The sequence below is a fragment of the Acanthamoeba castellanii genome (genome assembly GCF_000313135.1).
Source record: "Acanthamoeba castellanii str. Neff unplaced genomic scaffold scf7180000084763, whole genome shotgun sequence".
In the NCBI taxonomy this organism is placed as follows: Eukaryota; Discosea; order Longamoebia; family Acanthamoebidae; genus Acanthamoeba; species Acanthamoeba castellanii.
In genome coordinates this window covers 11135-22123 of record NW_004457323.1, presented here as the reverse complement: position 1 = coordinate 22123, position 10989 = coordinate 11135, and the positions used below count along the sequence as shown (strand labels likewise).

The 10989-nt window shown below is 63.2% G+C and overlaps 5 protein-coding genes across 5 annotated transcripts in view; 1 reads left to right on the top strand and 4 right to left on the bottom strand.

Annotated features, from left to right (window-relative positions):
• Window positions 1-1645, top strand: part of ACA1_237810 (uncharacterized protein) — a gene marked incomplete at both ends in the record, with an annotated part of 1946 nt that extends 301 nt beyond the window's left edge. Inside the window, 5 exons of the mRNA XM_004335253.1 lie at window positions 220-513; window positions 674-797; window positions 919-1202; window positions 1302-1377; window positions 1617-1645. Coding sequence (XP_004335301.1) covers window positions 220-513; window positions 674-797; window positions 919-1202; window positions 1302-1377; window positions 1617-1645 — 807 coding nt within the window. The remainder of the gene's footprint in view (window positions 1-219; window positions 514-673; window positions 798-918; window positions 1203-1301; window positions 1378-1616) is intronic.
• A 407-nt stretch (window positions 1646-2052) lies between these two features.
• ACA1_237800 (WD domain, G-beta repeat-containing protein) lies at window positions 2053-3028 on the bottom strand (the record flags this gene model as incomplete). Its single annotated transcript, XM_004335252.1, is given in 4 exon segments — window positions 2053-2232; window positions 2341-2416; window positions 2429-2502; window positions 2651-3028. 4 exon segments carry the CDS (start codon window positions 3026-3028, stop codon window positions 2053-2055), a joined length of 708 nt encoding a protein of 235 aa, XP_004335300.1.
• Window positions 3029-3166: 138 nt separating this feature from the next.
• Window positions 3167-8628, bottom strand: ACA1_237790 (protein kinase domain containing protein; the record flags this gene model as incomplete). The annotated part of the gene is made up of 19 exons (XM_004335251.1): window positions 3167-3193; window positions 3220-3363; window positions 3527-3681; window positions 3817-4073; window positions 4259-4452; window positions 4652-4823; window positions 4973-5097; window positions 5258-5511; window positions 5695-5870; window positions 6033-6370; window positions 6542-6646; window positions 6849-6943; window positions 7116-7155; window positions 7190-7522; window positions 7555-7762; window positions 7837-8020; window positions 8177-8244; window positions 8336-8367; window positions 8488-8628. 19 exons carry the CDS (start codon window positions 8626-8628, stop codon window positions 3167-3169), a joined length of 3048 nt encoding a protein of 1015 aa, XP_004335299.1.
• A 342-nt stretch (window positions 8629-8970) lies between these two features.
• ACA1_237780 (uncharacterized protein) lies at window positions 8971-9557 on the bottom strand (the record flags this gene model as incomplete). The annotated part of the gene is made up of 3 exons (XM_004335250.1): window positions 8971-9117; window positions 9237-9358; window positions 9446-9557. 3 exons carry the CDS (start codon window positions 9555-9557, stop codon window positions 8971-8973), a joined length of 381 nt encoding a protein of 126 aa, XP_004335298.1.
• Window positions 9558-9634: 77 nt separating this feature from the next.
• The window catches only part of ACA1_237770 (uncharacterized protein), a gene marked incomplete at both ends in the record, with an annotated part of 2740 nt that continues 1385 nt past the window's right edge, over window positions 9635-10989 (bottom strand). Inside the window, 6 exons of the mRNA XM_004335249.1 lie at window positions 9635-9736; window positions 9858-10067; window positions 10184-10366; window positions 10518-10612; window positions 10696-10762; window positions 10864-10904. Of these exons, the coding sequence (XP_004335297.1) occupies window positions 9635-9736; window positions 9858-10067; window positions 10184-10366; window positions 10518-10612; window positions 10696-10762; window positions 10864-10904 (698 nt within the window). The remainder of the gene's footprint in view (window positions 9737-9857; window positions 10068-10183; window positions 10367-10517; window positions 10613-10695; window positions 10763-10863; window positions 10905-10989) is intronic.

Here is a 10989-nt window from a genome sequence, read left to right as displayed (position 1 = left end):
CCCACCCCACCCCACCCCCCGCTTCTCCTCCTCCTCCACCCCCCCCCTGCGGCCGGACGCACGCGCGACCCAGTGAAGTGAGCACCGCTAGCGGATGCGTTTGTAACCACCGGGGTACCGCTGGTGGCGGCCGCGGCGGTGGTGCCGGTGCTGGTGGTGCTAACCGGTCCACCACGTGTGTGTGTGTGTTGGGCTGTGTCGTGTTGTCCGCGCGCGCAGAGAGCTGGCGATGCAAATCGCGGAGCAGTTCCGCGCGCTCGGGGCGGCCATCTCGGCACGCGTCACGCTGGTGGTGGGTGGCATGGAGCGTACCAAGCAGAGCCAGCTGCTTTCCAAGCGGCCGCACATCGTGGTGGCCACGCCGGGGCGGCTCGTCGACCTGCTCCTGCAGGACGACCACCGGGGCCTCGTGGCGGGCCTCCGCTTCCTCGTCCTCGACGAGGCCGATCGCCTGCTCGACCCCGCCTTCGCCCCCGCCCTCGGCCAGCTCCTCCCCGTCCTCCCCGCCAAACGGTACCGTTGCAGCGCCCACGTCGTCGTCGTCGTCGTCGTCGTAGTCGCAGTACCTGATGCTTCCAATGATGTCGTGCGTGCGTGCGTGCGTGCGTGCGTGCGCCTCCATCACGTGTGTGGTGCCTCCTCCTCCTCCTCCTCCTCCTCCTCCGATTGGCAGCCAAACGCTGCTGTTTTCCGCCACCATGACTTCGTCGCTCCGCAAGCTGGAGCACGTCATCGGACAGAACGCCTTCCGCTTCGAAGCCACCGTCAAATACCAGCCTCTCGACACCCTCAACCAGGTTCACTACCTCCGCGCCCTCCCCACCACCACGACGGCGGCGCGTGTGCGTGTGTGCGTGCGTGGTCTCGAGACGCGCGCGGAGGGCTGATTGTTGGGCGGGGCGGATGTTGTTTTTGCAGCGGTACATGTTCATGCCAGCGCGCATCAAGGACTGCTATCTGGTCTACCTCCTGCGCACGTTCCTCGCCGAGCCGGCCCCCGCGCCGCCGGCGTTGCCCGAGCAGATCATCGTGTTCGCCTCCACGTGCAATGCGGCGCAGCTGCTCGCCGAGACGTTGCGGCTGCTCGACGTCCCCTCTGCGCCTCTCCATTCGCGCATCGCGCAGAACCAACGCAACCAATCCCTGCGGCGGTTCAAGAGCCGGATCGTGCGTGTGCTCGTCGCCACCGACGTCGCGTCGCGGTAGGCCCCCAAATCCCCACCACCCCGGTGGTTGCCCTCCTCCCCATTGGGGGGTCCCCTAAATATGGCCCCGCCCTCGCTCACCTGGCCGTGATCCAGAGGCTTGGACATCCCCACCGTGGGAGTGGTCATCAACTACGACGTGCCCGGCGCAGCCAAGGACTACATCCACCGAGTACGCAAAACACACGACACACACACGACACACCCTCTGCTCAACTCAAGGCTGAGGGCGCGCGCACTGTAGGTGGGACGTACGGCGCGCGCAGGTCGGCCCGGAACGGCCATCACGCTTGTCACGCAGGTACGCCCTCGCGGCGAGAAACCCTACACCCTGCGCCGCCCTTGCCGCAGGGCGCGCAACTCAACCCCACGTAATCGGTGTTGTGTGTCGTGTGTTGATCGGCGCGACAGAACGACGTGGAGAGGCTGCTTACGATTGAGGGCCGCATGGGCATGAAGCTGTCCGAGTACGAAGCCAAGGAGGAGGACGTGCTTGCGCACCTCAACGAAGCCACAACGGCCAAGAAGATCGCCGCGCTCAACCTCGACGAGAACGGCTTCTTCAAGGCGCCCACGGCCAACCTCGACAAGAGGCCACGAAAGCGACACCAAAGGGACAATAATAACGATTCTACTCCCGCGGCGGATCGGCCCCCCGCCCCGAGCGAATAAAAAGCACGGCTGAAGAAGAAGAAGCGCAAGTGGGGCTAATGAGGGAGGCGTGGTGAGTGGGGGAAGGAAAGGTGAGCCCATAGCATCATCCCCCATCGGGGGAAGGAGACGGGCGAGGAGACTTCCAGGGATGGGATGGCGCTGGCAGTCGACGACTGCGGTGCAGCGCTGAGACTTACTCACTCCCTTCGAGCTGCCACACGTGGATGGTGCCGTCGCGGGACCCCGCCCACAATGCCAGCCTGCGCGAGGGCTCCCCGGTGTCGTCCAGGTGGTGGGCGGTGTTTCCCTCCACCCATAGGAGGCTGCGCACTCCGCTCTCTTGCTCTCCGAACCGTGCCACCTCGCCCGCGTTCTACACGCACGCACACACACACACGCACACACGCCGTCGCCAACGGGAGGCCACCCATGAGCGACAGGGCCTTGGGGGAACGAACGTATGAAGGGGGGGGGTACGCACCTGGGGGTTCCACGCGAGGATGGCTCCGTCGGTGTGTCCTCCGCAGATGAGGTGCTTTCCGTTGGCCAGTGCGAACCTGTGGAGGCACAGGATGGAGCCCGGGAGCACGTTGAACTCCTTCACCAGGTGCACGTCCTGCGGGGTGCTCCCTCCCTCCCACACCTACACCCACGGGGCGCGCCGTGCTGCCGTGTTAGCAGAGGGGGGGGTCACGGCGTCGTGGTGGCGGTGGCGGTGGCTGGTGGCGGGTGGTGGTCGTGGGTGGTGATGCTGGTGAGGTGGTGATGGTGGGTGGGCTGGTGGTGGTCACCTTGATGGTGCCGTCGTTGGAGGCGGTCCACACGAGGCCGTCGTGGTAGATGAGGTCGTTGATGGGTCGCTCGTGGCCGCGCCAGTTGAACATGGCAAAGGTCTGGAGGTCGACGGAGAAGATCTGGCCCGAGGTGCCGATCCACACGGAGCGCCCCACCTGGCACAGCGAGAAGATGGCCTCGCCGCGCGCCACCGCCACCTCGCGTGCGGCGGCCATGCGGAGCGGATCCCAGATGATGATGTTCCCCTGTACGTCGGCCGACCACACGTGCGTGCTCGTGCGCAGCGAACTCACCGGCGCTGAGCGGGAGAGCGTGGACCCGCCCCCGATCACGCTCCCGGTCTGCATCTGCACCACCGCCATGCACCGCACCATGCTCTCGTGCCCCCGCAGCTCGCCCACCTGCGACAACTGTTGTGGTTTTGTTTGTTTGTTTGTTTGTTTGTTTGGTCCCCCCCCAATCATATACCAGTCAGCACTTGGCGAAGCGTCGGCAACCCACAAAGCACGAATTCACGGCTGCGGCTGCTGCTGCTGCTGCTGCTTGGGAGTGGGGGTCGACGTACGTCGTGTGCGTCCCAGATGCGAATGACGCACTTGCTGTAGCGTTCGTCGGAGCAGCTCCACACCTTGCCCTCGACCAGCAGCAGGCTGTAGATCTTCTCCTTCTCCTTGACCGACCCCTGGATCTTGGCCAGGAAGCTCCCACTCTGCATCACACCAGCCACCACGAGCCGCCACCGCCGCATGAAGAGGTCGTTAAGAGAGGTCGCCCACACCAACCGACCCATAGCAGCGGCGGCGGCGGCGGCGGCGGCGGCATAAAATGGGCCGGACGAGTGGGGTGGCTGGTGGTGGGTCGGGTGGTGGTACCCGTGCGTCCCAGATGGAGATGTGTCCCTTGGCGTGGCCGCACCACACCCGATCGTGCACCCGCAGCAGGCACTGGATGCCGCCCAGGGGCTCGTCGTCCGACGCCGGCACCTTGCGGCAGTCTATTCGCGTCTCGAGAGTGAACTTGAGCGCGCCTGCCCAGTGCATGTCCACCGCCACCAGACGACACGCGACACGCACCACCGCACGCGACACGACACGACGACAACCCGTGAGAAGGCGAGGCGGGGGAAGAAGAGGCAGCTGCACGAGCATTTGGGGGGTAGTACCGTAGAAGTCCGCGTCGCCGTCGCCGTCGTCGTCGCCGCCGTGGTGGTGGTCGTGGTCGTGGTGGTGGTGGGGCTGGTCGGAGGCGGGAGGAGACGCGGAGGAGGGGTGTGCCGCCCCAGCCTTCTTGGTGACCAGGTGGCTGGGGGTCTCGGGGAAGCTGCGCGCCTTGGGACGCTGCTTCTTGAGGCCCGCCGGGAACTCGATCATGCGCGAGCTCGGCACCTTGTCGTCCGAACTTCGGCTCTTGAGCAGATTCCTGCCCAGCCCAGCCCCACCCCACCAACGGACAGACGTCAGCCAATTGAAGAGGGGAGGGGGGAGTAGGAGCCCACCCCACCCCACCCCACCCCAACCAAGGGTGACGCTGCTGCTGCTGCTGCTGCTCATGAGAGAGCGAGGAGGGATGGGGGCGGGGGTGGGGATTGGGGGGGGGGAATGTACTTGACGCCAACGCTGCGGGTGAGGCGCGGGGGGCAGGGTTCGACGGAGGGCAGGCCCGGCGTGGAGAAGGACGCGCGGAGCGGGGCGGGCCTGAACGAGATCTCCTTCTCGCCCTCGCCCTCCTCGTCGTCGTCGTGCCCCTCGTCGTTCTCGGTGTGGCGCCCCCCCGTGTCGCCATCGGCCTCGTTCTGCAGCTGCGCATCCGCACCACACGCAGCCCGCCCGCCCCCCAGGGGGTAAGCAGCGTCACACGAGTGTCCGCGGCACATGAACGCACACCCCCTCCGCCGCCGCCGCAGGGGGGGTAGCCAGCTAAAAGGCGCCAAGAAGAAGAAGGCGCGGGGGGGAGGGTGGGGGTGGGGGTGGGCATACGAGCTGGTCCTCCTTGCGCACTTCGGCGAGGATCTGGTTGTCGAAGAAGATGACGCTCGTGTACTGCCCGTCCATGTCCTCGTAGTAGTTCCGGATGCGCACCTTGGACATGAGCTCCTTCTGGTACAGCTGCAGCTCCCGGTAGATCTCGTAGAACGACGGACGCCGCTCCGGGTCCTCGTCCATGCACCGCCTGTCGCCGCCACGATCGTGTGTCGAGTGTGCGTGTGGCGAGTGTCGAGTGTGAGTGCGCACACGTTTGGAGGGTAGTAGATTGGGGGGGGGTGGTGGAAGTGTGCGGAGGGGGTGGTGGGTGGGGAGGTCGTCGATGGAGCAGCGTACAGCATGAGGAGGTAGAGCTTGCGGGGGCAGGCGGCGGGGCAGGGCAGGCGGTAGCCCTTGTCCAGGTGGTCGAGCAGCTCCTGGTTGGAGATGGTGCTGTAGGGAATCTCCCCGTAGCTGAATATCTGGACATACGCATGGGATGGGGATGGGGTGGGATGGGGTGGGATGGGGATGGGATGTAGGCGCACACCGGACCACATGACGATGGCGATCACCATAGCGCCACACACGCGTGAGCAGTGTGCCATTGTATGTCGTGTGCGTGTGTCGTGTGTGTCGTACCTCCCAGATGGTGACGCCGTAGCTCCACACGTCGCTCTTGGAGGTGAACTTGCGGTAGCGGATGGCCTCCGGGCTGGTCCACTTGACGGGCATCTTGGAGTGGGTGGCGCGGTAGTAGGTGTCCTCGAGTGCACGCGACAGCCCAAAGTCGCACACCTTGATCGTGTGCATGCCGTGCTGCCGCTTGTCCAGCAGCAGGTTGCGCGCCGCCAGGTCCCGGTGCACGATGTTGTGCTTGTGCAGGTGCTCCATCCCTGCCCCCCCCCCACCACCACCACCACAAACACACAACACCACAAACACACGCGTCAGGCTTGGCTTGGCTTGGCAGCAACGGTCACCCTGTGGGGAAGTGATGGAATGGTATGCATGTGTGTGTGTGTGTGTGTGTGTGTGTGTGTGTGTGTGTGTGTGTGGAGAGAGAGAGAGAGAGATACCAGAGGCCACGTTCTTGCACATGTCGATGAGCACGTTGAGGGGCAGTTCGTCGATGTGCTCCCGCAGGTACTCGTCGAGCGACCCGTCGGGCACGTACTCCACCACCAGGTTGAGCAGGTCGCCCCACTGCGACACGCCGTAGAACCGCACCACGTTGAAGTGCGGCGAGATGCGTCTGCGTTATCAACATACAAAACACACACGACGAGTGATCATCTGCAAGCGCACGACGCCACACACCGCATACGCACGACACACGCAAGTGGTGCCATGTGTGGTGTGTGTGTGTGTGTGTGTGTGTGTGTGTGTGTGTGTGTGTGTGTGTGTGTGTGTGTACCCCATGAGGCGGGCTTCGGCGAGGAGGGCGGCCTGGTTATCGACGTCCTTGAGCTGCTTGACGGCGACCTGGGTGGTGCCCCGCAGGATGCCGCGGTAGACGGCGCCAAAGGAGCCGGAGCCGAGCTTTTCGCCCAGCACGAGGTCGTCGTGGTCGATCATGGCCACCCCCGAGCGGGCGTGGCTGGGCAGCTGCTGCCCCGCCGCACTGCGGGACCCGCCCAGGAGGGGACCCAGCAGCAAGCCGGAGCCTCCGGCGCGCCCCTCCTCGGGCTCCCGCACGGCCGCCATGAGCTTCCGCCGATGGCCCAGCGCACGCACCCCGATCTTCTCCAGATCCTGCATTTGATTGTGTGTGTGTGTCGTGTACGTCGTTGATCGTGTCGTGTCGTGTCGTGTGTGTGTCGTGTGTTAGCTATGATGAGGACCCAGGCGACAAGCGGCCCCCTCACACATTGGTAACATGATGCTGGTGGGGGGGTCGCAATAGGGGGGGGGGTAATCATATACCTCGTCGGAGAGGAGCTTGAGGGTGGGTATGTCGATGGCCTGCTCCTCGAATATCTGCTCGTACTGCAGCATCTCCAGCTTGGCCAGCAGCTTGCCCATCTCCGACTGGTGACGTGTGACCACGAACCCAACCGCAACCCAGCCAGTCAGCCAACCGGAAGTGAACACGCGGATGGGAGCACCCCGGTAGGCCACACACACGCGGTATATGATGGGGCTGCGGGGCATGCGGCGGTGGTGGCGTGGTTGGGGTGGTATTGGTGGCTGGTGGTGGCTGGTGGTGGCTGGTGGCTGGTGGGGCAAGTACAAGAAGGGGCGTATCGTCCTGCAGGTGCGGCGGAAGCAGGTCGGGGGAGAGCGGGGCCGGAGGCGGCGTCTCCCGCACCGACACCGATTTGACCTCTGCCGCATGCGAATGGGGATTGGAGTGAGCGCATAGACCGGGTGCAGCCATGCATTCATTTATGATGTATACACGATGTGTGTGTGCGTGTATGTGTGCGTGTGTGCGCGCATGTGGATTTAAAAAAAGATGTAAAATATAAATATGATGAGGGGGGGATGGGAGGGGTACCAGCAGAGGAGGAAGCGACCCGGTCGCGCTCTTCCTTGCGCTGTAGCTTGGCCGTACGCGAACGATGTTTGGACATGGACGACAACGACGACGACGAGGAGGAGGATGAGGAGGACGTGGTTGTAGACGACGACGACGACGACGACGAAGAGGAGGAGGAGGAGGAGGATAGTGTGGGAGGCGATGGAGACGAGGGAGCAGAGGAGGCATCGCGCGATTTGGAGGAGGAGGAGGGACTGGAGGAGCGGATGAGGCTCTTGAGGCCCTTGTGTGACTTGGACCGTCCGCTCTTGCGGTCCGACCCTGCCGCCGCCGCTGCCGTTGATGACGCGGCGGTGGTGGCGGTGGACGTCGATGTGGATGAAGATGTGGAGGAGGCGGAACTGCTGGTGCTGGTGCTGGTAGTGCTGGTGGTGGAGGGATCCGGGAGTTGGCGCACGAGGTCGATGAACACGGGGTCCGGGTGGTGGTGGTGGTGGGGCGAGCGTGGGCAGTACTCGAACAGCGGACAGCCCCACTCCCGCGCGAGGGCCTCCATCTCGTCCTGGCTCACCTCCTCCCGCCCGCCTGCGCCACCCTCACCGCCGCGCTCCCCGGCACGGAAGGCCACCAGGGCCTTGGCCCGCACCCTCTCCTCGCCCCGTACCCTGCACACCCACACCCACCCCACCCACCCAACGTGCACGCGCCACGGACCTCTGGTTAGACAGACAGACCAGACAGGCCAGACAGGCGACGTGGGGAGCTAGGGAACACATTGCCATGTGGCGGTGCCTGGGTGAGTGGGTGCACGTGCCGGTGCAGTTCGTCCCAGATGGCGTGGAGGTCGAGGAACGAGGAGCGCACACCCACGTTGAAGGCCAGCACGAAGGCGTCAGCACTGCGGATGAACAGCTCGCGCGACACTGCCGTCACACACACACACGACACACACGACACACATGACACACCACGCGTGTGAGTAGGCCACCCAGGCAGGCAAGAGGTGGATAGATTGGAAGGGTTCAGGGCGTGAGGAGGAAAGATGTGTGGCGTCGTGGATTTAGTTGGGAGAGGGGCACCTTCTGTGAAGCGACGGCCTTCATTGTGTACTCGGAGGTTCCAGCGGCGGCCATCGACCTCCAGCGATCTGCATCCGCAAAACGTTTGGGAAACGTTGGCCTGCCGCCAGACCGATTTGCAGCAAAAAATAAAATAAAATCCAATCTGTTGGGTCGTACCGTTCGCACTTGGTGTTGGCTTCTCGAAGAGGCTACACGCGCGGCCACCACAGAGAAGGGATGTTAGTGGGAAGATTTTTTTCTCGGGGGGGGGGCAACAAACAAACAAACAAAGAACGAAGCGAGGTGGTGAAAAAGGGGAAGGGGAGTACGTTGCGGGTGGAGGTGAGAGGTTGAGTGAAGGCGATGCGGAGGGAGTCCTTGGCCACCACATCGGAGCCCAGGATAAACACGATGGCCGAGGAAGGGGCAGTTCCGCTTCCTGGTCCCGTGGAGGCCGCGTCCATCATCATCTTCCGCCGCACTCGAGTGCGAGGGAGAGGAAGAGTCCCAGGGTGGCTTGTCGGTGGTAGAGGGGACGCGTCTGCTTTTTTGACTCCCCACCACGGGCGACGCGGGGCGGAGGCTGGGGGGCTGCGGAGGGGCAATAAATGAAAATCAAAATAAACGGAATGATGCGGATAAATGAAATGGCACAAAAAATTGCCCCTCATTCACGCACTCCACACTAGCACAAGAAGAAGAAAACACGGCCCTGCGGGGACGGTTGGCGTGGTGCTCCTTCTTCTTCATTATTATATGTACATCGTCGGTAGATGTGAAGCGCTTCCCCCGAGGAGGGGCACGCGCGCGTGTTAAATAGTAGCGGCAATGGTGCCATAGTTGATGGAGTCTTCGTCGAAGCTGGCCTCCAGATCCGAGTCGGCGTGAGCCAGGGCGTCGGGCGCCGAGGCCACGGCCTCCAGGCCCTGCTCCAGCACAGCCTTCCACTCGGCCACTTCCTGTATACAATTGGGGAGTGGGGGGGAGGTGGGGGGGGGGTGGCGGTCCAGAGGAGGAGGCCAGAGAGTGAGTAGGTCACGCAGGCGTTCGTGCGGGGACCGGACAAAGGGGCGCGTACATGAGGCGAGGAGGCGAGGAAGGTGTAGATGCGCCCCGTGCTCACGGTGACGAGGCAGAAGGTGTTCTCCACGCGCCAAAATGTGAGGAGGCCTCGCCGCGAGGTGTCCACGACTTTGCTGACTGTGCATGCACTCGGGGGGTCAGCAGGCAGATGAGGCCACTCCATTGAACCGTTTGCGTCGCAGAGAGGGTTTGGAGGAGGAGTACCATTGGTCAAATCTATGAAGGCGAGGGGCCTGCGCTGGTTCTCATGGTGCTCGTCCATGTCCTTGATGAGCACCTTCTTGGCCAGAAGCTTGGCGCGCTTCTGCATTCGCATGGCGAGTTCGTCGTCTGAGTCGGTGGCCTGCACGTCCCTCGAATGTTAGAGAGATGTACCATAACCCGAATGACTCCTCAGGAGATGGGTACGTCGTCGTCTTCGCTGACGAAGGGACTCTTCTCGTAGTACAAGATGCCCCACGGGTTGTTGATGAACACCACCCAGCGCTTTTTCCACTACAACGAGAGCGTGAGTGAGTGAGTGGGTGAGTGAGTGAAAAGGTCCTGGTCGTGAGATCGATGCAAGAACTGCGGCCGATCCAAAACGACAGAAAACGGGGAGGTGACGTGGGCGTACGAGCTTGTTGATGGTGCCGCCTTTCATGAGCCAGCCCTGCTTCACCACCCGCAGGAGCTGCTCCTCGGGCGAGAGCGAGAGGAAGTCGGCGGCGACCACGTGCCGGCGGGGTCCCTGGGCGAACGATCGGTAGGTGTCCCCGAGCACGTCTCGCACGTCGGCCACGTCCCGGAAGTTCTGCATGACCGGCGCGAAGTTGTGCTGCAGCTCCTGCGTGCCCCACCGCGGCAGGCGCGAACGAGGGAGTCAGCAGAGTCCCATCCTACGTGGTGCCGGCCAAAAGAGCACGCCAGCCAAGCGCGCGGAGGCGGGTGTGGCGGTAGTACCCGGTAGTTCTTGAGCACGTTGCCCAGTCCCTCAATTTCGGAGAGCAGGTGCGTGGAGTCGGGCTCGAGGAAAGATCGCGCACCAAAGGCATAGGCAAACGCGAGAGACATGGGCAACATCTCGACGCAGATGATAAAATCCTGCAGCCCGCGCGCCACGTCCTCCGACGTCCATTTGCCCACCTGCCCCACACCACAAATGGACACACGGCGCACGTTAATCCTTCTTCCTTTATCCGCCAACCAACCAACCAACCAACCAACCAAAACTAACAAGTAATAATGAATGATCATAATGGCCCCCGCCTTGAGCAGTGGCTGCCAGTCGACGTACATCGTGGAGCACACCGAAGTGAGCAAGGATGGCAATGGCAACGCCCTGCCAGAACGCGAAGAAGATGACCGCCTTCACGCATAGAAACTTGGCCACTGTTGTAGTTGTTGTTGTTAGGCCTGCCAAGTCCCTTGCTCTTAAACACTGCAGTCGCGGTGGGCGTAAGGCAGCTACGCACCAGGACGGAAGGGTTTGAGATCTTCAGCGAGAGCTTCGTAGAACATGACCAGGTAGTACATCGCCACCTGCACGTGCCACGCATGTCCATCGCAGGTGCGTACACGTGTGCATCGTCAGTCGTCTGAGCTGAGGGCATGGCTCGCAAAAGGCGCGCTGCGTGCGGTACCGTGATGGAGACGTTATTGATAATCGTGATGTACAGGTAACCTGTGGTCATTGGGGAGAGATCAGCCACACGCGTGCGTGCGTGCGTGCGTGCGTCAGAAGTACCTCGGTTGGGTGCAAAGGAACC